The sequence below is a fragment of the Vitis vinifera genome, chromosome 18 (assembly GCF_030704535.1).
Source record: "Vitis vinifera cultivar Pinot Noir 40024 chromosome 18, ASM3070453v1".
NCBI lineage: Eukaryota > Viridiplantae > Streptophyta > Magnoliopsida > Vitales > Vitaceae > Vitis > Vitis vinifera.
In genome coordinates this window covers 2614958-2627125 of record NC_081822.1, presented here as the reverse complement: position 1 = coordinate 2627125, position 12168 = coordinate 2614958, and the positions used below count along the sequence as shown (strand labels likewise).

At 33.7% G+C, this 12168-nt stretch overlaps 2 protein-coding genes across 2 annotated transcripts in view; one reads left to right on the top strand and one right to left on the bottom strand.

Moving 5' to 3' along the window:
- Window positions 1–1696: 1696 nt before the first annotated feature.
- On the top strand, window positions 1697–11841 carry LOC100262510 (beta-galactosidase 16). Its single transcript, XM_010665882.3, has 20 exons — window positions 1697–1951; window positions 2061–2329; window positions 3375–3470; window positions 3549–3661; window positions 3734–3800; window positions 3895–3987; window positions 4062–4205; window positions 4512–4606; window positions 4758–4866; window positions 5036–5120; window positions 5205–5326; window positions 5440–5604; window positions 5772–5953; window positions 6118–6209; window positions 6400–6509; window positions 6972–7076; window positions 9063–9170; window positions 9985–10130; window positions 10543–10882; window positions 11569–11841. The coding sequence occupies exons 2-20, from the start codon at window positions 2159–2161 to the stop codon at window positions 11677–11679; spliced, it is 2454 nt and encodes an 817-aa protein (XP_010664184.1). The 5' UTR covers window positions 1697–1951; window positions 2061–2158; the 3' UTR covers window positions 11680–11841.
- LOC100264280 (N-glycosylase/DNA lyase OGG1) overlaps window positions 10251–12168 on the bottom strand; it is a 20774-nt gene continuing 18856 nt past the window's right edge. The window contains exon 4 of the mRNA XM_010665884.3: window positions 10251–10934. Coding sequence (XP_010664186.1) covers window positions 10930–10934 — 5 coding nt within the window. The 3' untranslated portion in view covers window positions 10251–10929. The remainder of the gene's footprint in view (window positions 10935–12168) is intronic.

Sequence of the window (12168 nt, the reverse complement as noted above, 5' to 3'; positions counted from 1 at the left end):
ATAAGATTCATAAAACAATGCCAAATTCATGCCAAATACCACAAAGTATGAGCATCCTTTTTTTTCTTTTTTCTTTTTTTTTATAAAAAATAGCAATTATGAAAAAAAAAAAAAAAAAAGAGGAAATTGTAGAAGTTTTTAGTGTAATATCCCACATCGAATAACGAAGAAATTTACTATATAAATATAAACTCATCTTAATCTTTTGTATTTTAAACCATGAAAGCCTTTTGAAGATAGAGCAGATATGTGAGTTTTTACAAAATTATGTCTAAGTTTATCCTGATCTTAGTGTGAGAGTTTGTTTGACCTTGTAGAAGGTATTTATCCCTATAACCTTAGGGGTTTGTTTGACTTCATAAGAGATGGTGTTTGTCTGTTTGACTCTCAACTCTTTGTATGTGCATGAGAAATGTTTGTGATATCTCATATTGGATGAGGAAAAAAGTTTCTGATACTATATAAGTATATACTTTGTCTCTTAATTTTATAGATGCATTTTAATGAAACTATTATAAGTATGAACTCATTTTCTTAATCTTGTAGCTTTATTTTTAAAGTTGTGATGGCACTTTGATAATATCTATAATATATATATATATATATAATTAAGTGGAAATCAATATACTTAAAATATATACTTAATTTTAAAAGTTATTAAGTGATAAGAAATTTCCCATTATATTACTTGATATGCAATATCTTAAAAATTGAAAGTGACATCACAAAACACCATGGATTTTTATTTTATTATTATATTTGAGTCCATTGTCATGAAAGAAAATATGATGTGGCATCTTGTTAAATTATCTTCGGTATATATTATTATATGCATAAAAAGAAAATGACACATGTGCTATCTTAAAATGAATATATATATATTAAATCTTGGTTGTTTATAGAAGTTAAGCTTTTTTTGGCATTTGAAAAGTTTGAGAGAGAAAATAAAGATGAAAAATAGTAGGAATAAGAAGGAAAAAATTATAAAAAAAATATTTTATTTTATTGTTTGTTGTGAAAATGAAGAAAAAAAAAATTAAATTCTTTAAAAAATACATTCAACCTTTTCTAGGTATTTTTTAAAAAAAATGCTATGGAAAAGCAAAATAATAGGAATAAAAAATAAAAAATTATAATTTTTTATTTCCTACCTTTTACATATGAGAAGAAAAACATGAAAAATCCTAAATGAATAAAAATCATAGATAAGTATTGATTTGTCTTTAGTATATTTTGTATATTTATCATTTTACTATATTCTTGGATAATAAGTATGTTTGTATTTGAATTTATTTTATTTTTGAATTAGCATGTAAATAGGCAACTACGTATACTGATTTACACATTCATCGCCCTGAAAGAAGACAGATAGAAGAGAAGAATACACATTCGTCGCCTAGAAAGAAAATGGGATGGAAAGAAAAATGGTAGGAATAAAAAATTACCATTTTGAAATTGAAAGAAAGATGATGAGGATACCAGAAAAGGAAAACAAAAAAAAAAGGTTACATTTTATCAATAAGGAAATCAAGAATCTTATTAATTAAAATAAAGGAAAATCCCAGAGACAGTCCAAAAAATTCCAAATACATGAAAATATCTCATGATTTATGGTCAAACATTCGATTCCCGTGATTAATCCCTTTCCTTTTCCTACTTTAAGAAAAAAGAAAAAAATCCACTCAAGACTCCTGAAGTGGTTCCATCTGTCTCCACACTGAAATAACCGTCAACCTCCTATGCAAAAACAGGCTGTCCACGTAAAAACACAGTCGCCAACCCTGCCGTCTCTTCTTTCCTATTACAACTGTATAATATTAATATGACTTCCCTCTGTTAACAAACACTATGTTCTTCTCAAATGCTATTTGAGAAGATCGATATCCAGAATTAATTCCATCGATCTTCTTCTTCATCGTAAGTCCACAAACCAATACTGAGAGGGAGACTGGTACGTGATTCGATTTTTCATATTTCAAATACCCTATTTCTCCGTTCATTATATTCTCTTCCTTCCGTGTATATATTGTGTATATTTATATCTCTTTTTCCATTTACAGAACCAGCAGAGAAAGGGCTTGGGCGGTATATTTATGTTGTGGGGGACGTATAGAATGAGAAGAATGGAAGGAGTTGGTGGTATATAGTGATAGTTTGGATGCTAAGAGATATGGGTTGTTGGTGGTGGTGGTGGTTTGCGGTGCTGTCGTCGGCTGTGGCCTCCGTGTGCGGCGGAGAGGTGACCTACGACGGCAGGTCTCTGATCATCAATGGCCAACGCAAGATTCTTTTCTCTGGTTCTATTCACTATCCTAGAAGCACCCCTGAGGTATTCTTCTTTATTCTTTATTATCTCCTTTTTTTTAAAAAAAAAAAAAATTTATTTTTTTCTCTTCTCTGAAATAAAACCATTAATTTGCTTGAAATAAATATATTTTTTTATTTTATGATTAATATAGGTTTAATAAAGTTTTGAAAAAAGAATTAGTAAGTGCTTTAGATTTTTGGTGCAATTTTTTTTTTTAATTATTAAGTGTCCCATTTTTATTTTTATTAGATTTTTGGAATTGATTCCCATTAAATTAACTATTTTGTCATGGCTCACTTTTCTGCATTTCTATGAAGTGAATCATCATTTTCTTTTTTCATAATTTCTCCCAATTTTTCCAAAAGTTTATCTCATTTTTTCCAAATATTTTATAATATGGTAACATACATATGCTGCAATGCAGGCGTGCATTTGGCAGTGATCATGCACTTTCCTTCTGTTTTTTAGTTATGAAATTTATTAGTAATAACAAAATGCATTTAAAAATGGCAATAAAGTCAAATAAAATAAAAATCACATATTTCCTCATTTTCTATTTTGTTTATTATGATGTACAATGAAATTAAGCATTGATTAATTTATCAAATAATGTCCCATTTTTCCTTTTCTTGACATCCAATTAACTGATGGGGCTCGGGGTCCAGACTATTTCAGTGGTACTGATTTTGATTTTCGCATGGAAAGATATTTACCATTTCTGTACTTTTAATTAAAAGTTGATATTGAAATGAATAATTTTAATACTTTTATCTCAAATTTACTTCCAAGTCAAAATCTTATTTCTACCTTATAACAATCTTCTCTTGCAATAGAAGCAGAAATTATTCAAGTTTTGCTTTATAAATGAACTTTCGTAAAATGATTTTACAACATTCAGCCAATTATCTTGATCGGGAGATAGAATCCGTGGAAGGTAAAAGGGCAGGAAACAGAAACCACCTCAAAAGGCATTATTAATTATTTCAAGACATATATCCATACATTTCTAAAAAGTCCATTCAAACCAGAGCATTTTTCCTGATACCTGAAAATGATGTATCTGCAGATGTGGCCATCTTTGATCTCGCAAGCCAAACAAGGAGGAATTGACGTGATAGAAACATATGTGTTCTGGAACCAGCATGAGCCCAAACCAGGACAGGTCACTTCTCACTACTTCTCACCCTCTAATTCTCACTCATTCTTCATATTCTAATGCTATTTTTTCTGGGATTAACAGTATGATTTCAGTGGAAGACGTGATATAGTGAGATTCATCAGGGAAGTTCAAGCACAAGGCCTCTATGCATGCCTTCGAATTGGACCCTTCATCCAGGCTGAATGGAATTATGGGTAAAAACAAAAAAACCACTCTCTTATACATTAAAACGTAAACCATTATTCATGGATTCTGATGGGTTGCAGAGGTTTTCCATTTTGGTTGCATGATGTTCCGGGCATTGTTTATCGAACTGATAACGAACCATTCAAGGTACATCATCTTCTTCATAGTTCATAGCTCATAGTTCACCTCAAGAAGCATCAAATTCTCATGCAAAAACTATTTCTGGTGTTGTTGATGGCAGTTTTATATGCGAAACTTTACAACAAAGATTGTGGAAATAATGAAATCAGAGAACTTGTATGCTTCACAAGGCGGTCCTATCATATTACAACAGGTTAAGCCAATAAGCTGATAGACTTGCAGTTAAGTATCTGCCATGATTGCCATCTAAAGGTTTCGTATATGCAGATCGAGAACGAGTACAAAACAGTGGAAGCAAACTTTGGAGAGGCCGGGAAGAGGTATGTTCTTTGGGCAGCCAATATGGCTGTGGGGCTTGAGACTGGTGTGCCATGGGTGATGTGCAAGCAAGATGATGCTCCTGACCCTGTGGTTAGTTCCTTTTCTTAATTCAGCTTCATGGGTTTGGCACTAAAATGAAGGAAGAAGTGCCCTTTTAATAACAGCTAATATGTCCAACTTGAAATGTCTGAAGAGACCTAAGAAGAAGCAGTTCACACCTAAGATCACATAGGGTGTTCCATTGGTAAAGTCGGAAAGTAATTCTTTGAAATTTTGCTTACAAGCTGCAAACAGAGCATAGTTCCAAACTTCCAACCTCTTGTTCGAGTTGTTTCTTTCATTATACGCCTACAATGAACCTACTGTTTACCATATTTTACCATGAAAAAATTGCAGATCAATTCATGCAATGGTAGACTATGCGGAGAAACATTTGCAGGACCCAACTCACCAAATAAGCCAGCAATCTGGACAGAAAACTGGACATCTAGGTAGGTTTTCATCAAATGCATTATTAGTTTTCAACAAAATATATGTTATTCAAAGAAAGCACATACACATCTATTGCTGGCTAAACTCATTTTGCAAGGGAAACAGTTAACCAAAATCTTTTACCTACTGACAACTGTGTTACCTCTGAAGCTATCCATTATTTGGCGAAGATGCACGCCCAAGACCTGTGGAAGACATTGCATTTCATGTTGCACTATTTGTTGCTAAGATGAATGGGAGCTTCATAAATTATTACATGGTACAATAATCATTTTTTACTATGAAATGTGTTTGTATATTTCATGTATGTGACTAGATGCTTCAAGATGTAATGCTTGCTAGAACAACCGCAGATTTACCGGTTGATAATAGCTTCGTGTGCATGAACTTAAATCACACTCCTAACTAACAATGTGGTTTTATTTAAGTATCATGGAGGAACCAATTTTGGAAGAACAGCCTCTGCATACGTACAGACAGCTTATTACGATGAAGCTCCTCTTGATGAGTACGGTATGTTTCCTACACACTGTTGTCTGATCAATAATTTATATTTTTAAAAATAAAAATTTACCTTGGATCTGTCATAAACTCTAGGTTTGATTCAGCAACCAACATGGGGTCATCTAAAGGAATTGCATGCTGCAGTAAAACTATGCTCAGAGACTTTACTTCAGGGAGCCCAGTCCAATTTGTCCTTGGGTACCAAACTACAAGAAGTAAGAACATTAAAAGAAGAGTAACACCTAGTTACTTCCACTCCTATTGATTTGATTTCTTGAGCTCGACACATCGCATGACTAACAATATCTGTTAATTTGTTATGTTGCAGGCCTATGTTTTTAGGGGACAATCAGGCAAATGTGCTGCCTTTCTTGTGAACAATGACAGTAGAACAGATGTCACAGTGGTCTTTCAAAATACTTCTTATGAACTGCCTAGAAAATCAATCAGCATCCTGCCAGACTGCAAGAATGAAGCATTCAACACTGCAAAGGCAAGCTTTAGACCTGGACTGATGTTATTTAGAGCTGTTCATAAACTAAAACACACTTTCTGTTGTCAAATTATCTTCTTCCTATATGGGGTTCTATATTTTAATGCGTCTGCATTCTGCAGAAAGTAATTCTCATTTTTTTTTTTTCACTTGATCACCTTGACCAGATAAGCACACAACAAAATACAAGATCAATCCAAACAGTCACAAAGTTTAATTCAACTGAACAATGGGAAGAATATAAAGAAAGTATCCTCAACTTTGATGATACTTCATCAAGAGCAAACACGTTACTAGAGCACATGAATACAACGAAGGACGCATCTGATTACCTTTGGTATACTTTCAGGTAAAGCACAGTGAAAGTGGATAATATCCAAAATTTGAAATCTCAAATTGGCATCAAAGTTCATAGTTTTCTTCTAAACGTTAATTCATTACAACAGAAAAAAGTTTATTATGTAATACAAATCCCATCTACTAACACACTAGCTATATATTGTGGAAATGTAGGTATAACAATGATCCCTCTAATGGACAATCCGTGCTTAGTACAAATTCCCGTGCACATGCTTTGCATGCATTTATCAATGGAAGGCATACTGGTAATGATTAGATTCATATCCTGTAAAAAGAGGAGTTCTATGTTTTCTCACTTATTGAACTTAATCTTTGATTTAGTTTCAATTTTGTGCCACAACTTATGAGAATGAAATATCAGTTTCAATTTGTGCTATGTATTGCTTACTTTAATTATCTGAGCATTAACATTCTTATCTTCTGAATGTTGTTTAGGATCTCAACATGGAAGCAGTAGCAATTTGAGTTTCTCTCTGGATAATACTGTTTCTTTTAGGGCTGGGATAAACAATGTCTCATTACTTAGCGTAATGGTTGGCTTACCGGTAATTATTCAACCTCAATCCTCCAACTTCATTGAATTTATTAATGTATTAGTAACAAGGGAATGAGCTTCAAGCAAGAATGACTTCTAAACTCAACTACACTGATTTTGAATAACATCTTTTGTCCATTCCTAAGAAATTAGTATGAAAATTTTTCTATGTTAAATAGAAAAACATATTTCTTTGAACCTAAATAAAACACTTGAAAATTCTCCCAAGAGGTTGACAATATCTCTGTATGTCTTTCAGAAGAAGATAGAAAAAAAATTAACTTCAATAGTCTAGAAATAATGATGGTGAAGAAAATGTAGCAATCAGAATTTTATACAACAGTACCATAGATGTTCTCGTAGAATTTATTTCTCAAACATGCCCTTAGAGTTATCTACATAAACAAATATAAGCATAATACCATTGTTTTCATTTGATATTACTAAATCACTTCTATTTGTTGTATTAAAGGATTCAGGAGCATATCTTGAGCGTAGGGTTGCTGGATTACGTAGGGTGCGGATTCAAAGCAACGGTAGCTTAAAAGATTTCACCAACAACCCTTGGGGGTATCAGGTAATTCACATCCCTCTAACTCTGAAACAAGTGTTTTTTTTTTTTTTTTTTGGGGGGGGTGGTGGATAGTAAGGCAATAATAATATTTTACAGACAAGTGCAAAGGAAAAAAAAAAGTGCATCAAAGTACACAGAATCTATATAATGAGTGGTCTAGGATCAACAAATACTCTCTCCCTTAACAAGAATCCAACCAATCAACAAATCTATTGAAGGCATTGAGCCTTCATCTATGCATAACTTTAGCCACAAAAAAAAAATGATACTAAGGAAAAGACTTTTCAGAGCATGGACTGATTGCTCCTTGTTTTCAAACATCCTTTGATTCATATCCCCTTCCAAACCGTCCAAAAAACACATAACGAAGAAGCAGCTCTACAAATCTTCTTGCGTCTTCTTCCCATGAAGGATCCATGTCCTCCTAAAAGAATCTCTTTGATTCTTGATCACAAGTCACCACTAATTTGAAAGAAGCACCCAATTGAAGCCCCAAATAAGAAGACATAAGTTCGTCTACCCTACACACTAACTCATAAGTCAACCAGCTTAAATGAATCATTTTATTTTGAAAAATCTCACAAAAAACAATGGTATCATCTCCAAACAACAAATCAAAGACCTCCCGCTCACACTAAAGCCTAATCAGCAGCCTCATTTCTTTGCCCATTTTAGCAAACAACTAAGGGTCTCTATTGCTATAACAAATAAGTTGAGGGAGAGAGAATCCCCCTACCACAATCCCTTGGAACTTTGAAAAAATCTAAAAGGGGTGCCATTAAGAAGACCTAACAATTTTGCAAAGGAAATGCACCATGTAATCTTACCTATCAATTTCTGTACAAAATCCATCTTTTCAAGAAGCCTTTTCAGTATCTAGTTTGCACTAAACACTACATGCCCCTGCTTTTCAACATAAGATTCTATTGTCTCATCAGCCATCAACAATGTAGTAAGAATTTGTCTTCCCTTTACAAAAACATTCTAAGACTTGGAAACCACTTTTTTCACCAGTTTCTTCAATTTTTATGCCCAAACTTAAGCAAGAATTTTATTTGGACCTTTCACCAATCTAATAGGTGTAAATTCTTCGCAACCCCTTCCCACCCAAAGGTCAAAATGCCATTTGAAAAACCCCATCACCACGTTCTTCCAAAGAATCAACTACAATGCTAGAAAGCCATTGGAAACTCGTTTAAACATGAGGTTTGTCATTCAACTCTGACAAAGGATTGAATACCTCCTTCTCTAAGAATGATTCCTCCAATTTTTGTGCTGCCAATCCATCCATAATATCAAAAGCCACCCCATTGATGCTAAGTCTCCATTCTTTACCCCTTCCTTTATCTCATTGTCCTTGAAGAGCTAAAACCCATTAATCTTAATCTTGCCCAAATAATTCTTTCTTCAATGAACATTAGTCATTTTGTGAAAAAATTTAGCGTTAATATCCCCTTTTCTTTTGCAAAATCTCTCTAAATTTCTACCTCCATGAAGATTCTTGGAAAAGGGCCCACTTGTGAAATTTCTCCTTTCTACCTTCCTAGCTTCATCTTTTTCTTGAGAAAGAACCTCCTTCCTCTCCTTGGAATCCCAAAAATCCCACCCAATTTAAGGTGATCTCCTTCCAGACTGAAACATTGTCAAAAATCTCCTTGTTCCAATTTTGCAAGTCTAATTTCAGAGCCTCTCCTCAACTCAACCCCATCTAGTAGAACAAGTGCATGATCTGAAACAAGCTTCGACAGAGTGCTTTGAAACTTGAGCAATCCTAGTGCTTTTATTTATTTACTTTCAATTTTTCTTACTGTTGGTTTGCTTGAATTTCCAACTAAATATATAGAAAATGTATCAACAATTTAACGCAAGTCAAGTTCATCATATCTGATATAGTTCTATTCTTCATACATGAATTTTGATAGTCTTTGAGGCACTACTTTGATTGATAAGATATAATCTTAAACTAATTCATTGAATAATTTACTGAAGGTTGGACTGTTGGGAGAGAAATTACAGATTTACACAGATGTAGGATCACAAAAGGTTCAATGGAGTAAGTTTGGAAGCTCCACAAGTGGACTGCTCACGTGGTATAAGGTACAAGAATTTTATTTCTGCAAGTACTCAGTGCAAAATGTGTAATGTGTAATGTGCAAAATGTGTCAAGGACAATTCAATCTAAATATGAAACCACATCCTGTACATTCAGGTTGTCTACAGTTAACCTGGTGTGGGTACTAAGTGCCCTCTCTATATGATGCAGTCTAAAACCATATCAGACAATTGGACAAACAATTTAACATCCAATTTAGTAGTGCAATAAGCAAGAAAAAAATAGAGTAAGTTATAAACAGTACCCTCAAGTGAACTGATTTACAAGTGCTCAAGACTTTTTTTTCAAATTTGTTTTGTTGGGTAAGAAAACTAATATTAAGAAGGCACCAGATGGGGGAGCTGACCTGGTATACAACAACCAAACTCAAAAAGTAAATAAAAGAAAGATAGACTACAAACAATGTCCTTCTCAACGAAATACAAAAAAAAAAAAATGTGCTTTCTTTACATAAGAAATTTCAAGACCAGGAGAAGGAAGAAGAGAAAGTGGACTTATTCAATCTATTAAACATCCAAATGCCTTGCGACATTACGTTTGTGTCCCTGGACAAAGAACTAAATGCCTAAGCCCACAAAAAAAATTCCCTATTAGCATATGAACAACTTGTATAAGAGAAGCACCTTCTTTCAAAAGGTATGCCTTTCAAATTATGCTGTAGGTCTATATTTCTTCCCTCTTTCTGCAGTTTGTGATTATAAGCAACATAAATATAACTATGGCCTTGTAGATGTTCCTAAGGAACGTCATTATCAATTTATCCTATGCTAACCTCTTGTTTGATTTCTAATTTGGTAGACTGTATTTGATGCACCTGCCGGGAATGAACCAGTTGCATTGAACCTTGTTTCCATGAGAAAAGGTGAAGTTTGGGTTAATGGACAAAGCATTGGTCGTTATTGGGTCTCCTTCCTTACCCCCAGTGGAAAGCCTTCACAAATATGGTATACAGTTTATACAATTATTCAAATTTTCTTAATCAAGTTATTGCTTAATATAATGGTATACATCTAAAATTTAACAATCACACACTCAGCCATAGACGACTTTTCACCAGACAATGATAACACCAATAACCTTGTGTGCAATGCAGGAATGATATGCTAAACAAATCATTTCTGCGTTATGATATCATATGGTTGTGTTTTGTGTATCTATCTTTTCTTTTTACTTTTACCTTCTTTATGACATGTTTCAGTTTCCTACTTCAAGTTACCTTTTTCACTCAAACTACAGAATTCTTATCAGTCTCGTCAGTTTGGTTTTCTAAAGATATTTTCCCAAATAAGTTCATGATGTTATAGTGTTTCTGTGCTGGAAACTCTGGCCATTATGGTTGACTTTCATCCTTTGTAGGTACCATATACCTCGATCCTTCCTCAAACCTACAGGGAACCTATTAGTTCTACTAGAAGAAGAAACAGGGCACCCTGTTGGGATTTCAATAGGCAAAGTTTCAATCCCAAAAATATGCGGGCATGTTTCAGAATCTCATCTGCCCCCAGTAATTTCAAGGGTGATATATAAGAAGCATGAAAACCACCATGGCAGGAGACCTAAAGTTCAGCTTCGTTGTCCTTCAAATAGAAACATCTCCAGAATTTTATTTGCAAGCTTTGGAACCCCTTCAGGTGATTGTCAAAGTTATGCTGTTGGAAGCTGTCACTCATCCAACTCTCGATCCAATGTGGAGAAGGTGAGAGCACTTTTTAAAAGAGCCTTTTAGGTCTTTAAATCCCTTTTTCATCCTGAAAATACACATGATTCAATTGCCAGAAAATGGAGAAAAGAAAACAAAACTTGGAATCTTATAACAAAATAAGATTTGCAATAGTGTTGTTATTCCAAGGTTCTTCTTTTCCTCCATCCTTCCAGCAATTTAATGGCAGAAGATGGTGAAAGCTAACATGATATTTAAAAAAAAAAAATGGTCTGTAAAATTCAACCATTCTATAAACTAGCTAACCAGGTCAGGACATGTTTCACTTTTAAAAGAGCTCTAGTTGGCCTGGTGTTGTTTTGAAAGATAAATTTTATTTTCAAAACAGATGAAAAAAAAAGTTAGGGAATCAGGCAAAGCTGCTTGTCAGCCCTAAAACAGCAATCCAGCCCCAAGACCCACCTTATGGTGCTACCTGCCCATTGCACATGTATAATATATACATCACCTAAAGATCAACTATCAGCACCATTCCATAAGTAAAATATATTCAACGCCAAAGATCAACTTCCTCACTTTTGAAGTCCATAAAGTTATTTATTTGATCAGAAACAAAAAACATTTTCTATTATTTTTATTTTTATTGCTTTTAAGTCTAAAAATAAAGTTCCTTATTTTAACCATGTTTCTATTGACAAATATTTCTATAATATGACTTGCAGGCCTGTCTAGGGAAAGGGATGTGTTCAGTTCCTCTCTCATACAAAAGATTTGGTGGTGACCCATGTCCTGGAACTCCAAAAGCTCTCTTAGTTGATGTACAATGCACATGAAAGTAAGCAATTTTGCACCATAATTTGCTTATGTTTTAAAGGAGTAATTCAATTACAATCAGAATGTCCTGGCAGGGGACGTATGAACCTATTTAAAAGTATTAAGTCTTTGTACATTTAGCAATGGATTTTAATGAGATATTGCAGAGGTTTCATCGTCAATGTCTTCTTTTTTTTATCAGAAACAAAGATATTTTCAATAGCAGAGTAAACAAGAGAAGGATGAGAAGTCCTTCACTAAATACAAGACCTGATCAAAACAAGGGAAAACAAAAATAAACCAGAAGACATCAAAACATCTTGACATTACAATTTTGACACTACATATCGAAATCCAATCAAGTTGAATAAAGTTGAAAGGAATGCCCTTGAAATCTGTAGTAGTAGATGCCCAAAAAGATGAATAGAAATGTATATCTTCTTAGCCCTCTGGATATCACAAATATGTGATTTTTCAACCATTAGTTGATCTAAGTCAATAATTTCTGT

What these genes read in the sequence shown, in the direction of transcription:
- LOC100262510 (XM_010665882.3), top strand. Translation starts at nt 2,159, where the DNA reads ATGCTAAGAGATATGGGTTGTTGGTGGTGGTGGTGGTTTGCGGTGCTG. An exon ending in CTGATAACGAACCATTCAAG is followed by an intron (nt 3,801 to 3,894) that starts GTACATCATCTT and finishes TGTTGATGGCAG; the next exon opens with TTTTATATGCGAAACTTTAC. An exon ending in ACAACCCTTGGGGGTATCAG is followed by an intron (nt 7,077 to 9,062) that starts GTAATTCACATC and finishes AATTTACTGAAG; the next exon opens with GTTGGACTGTTGGGAGAGAA.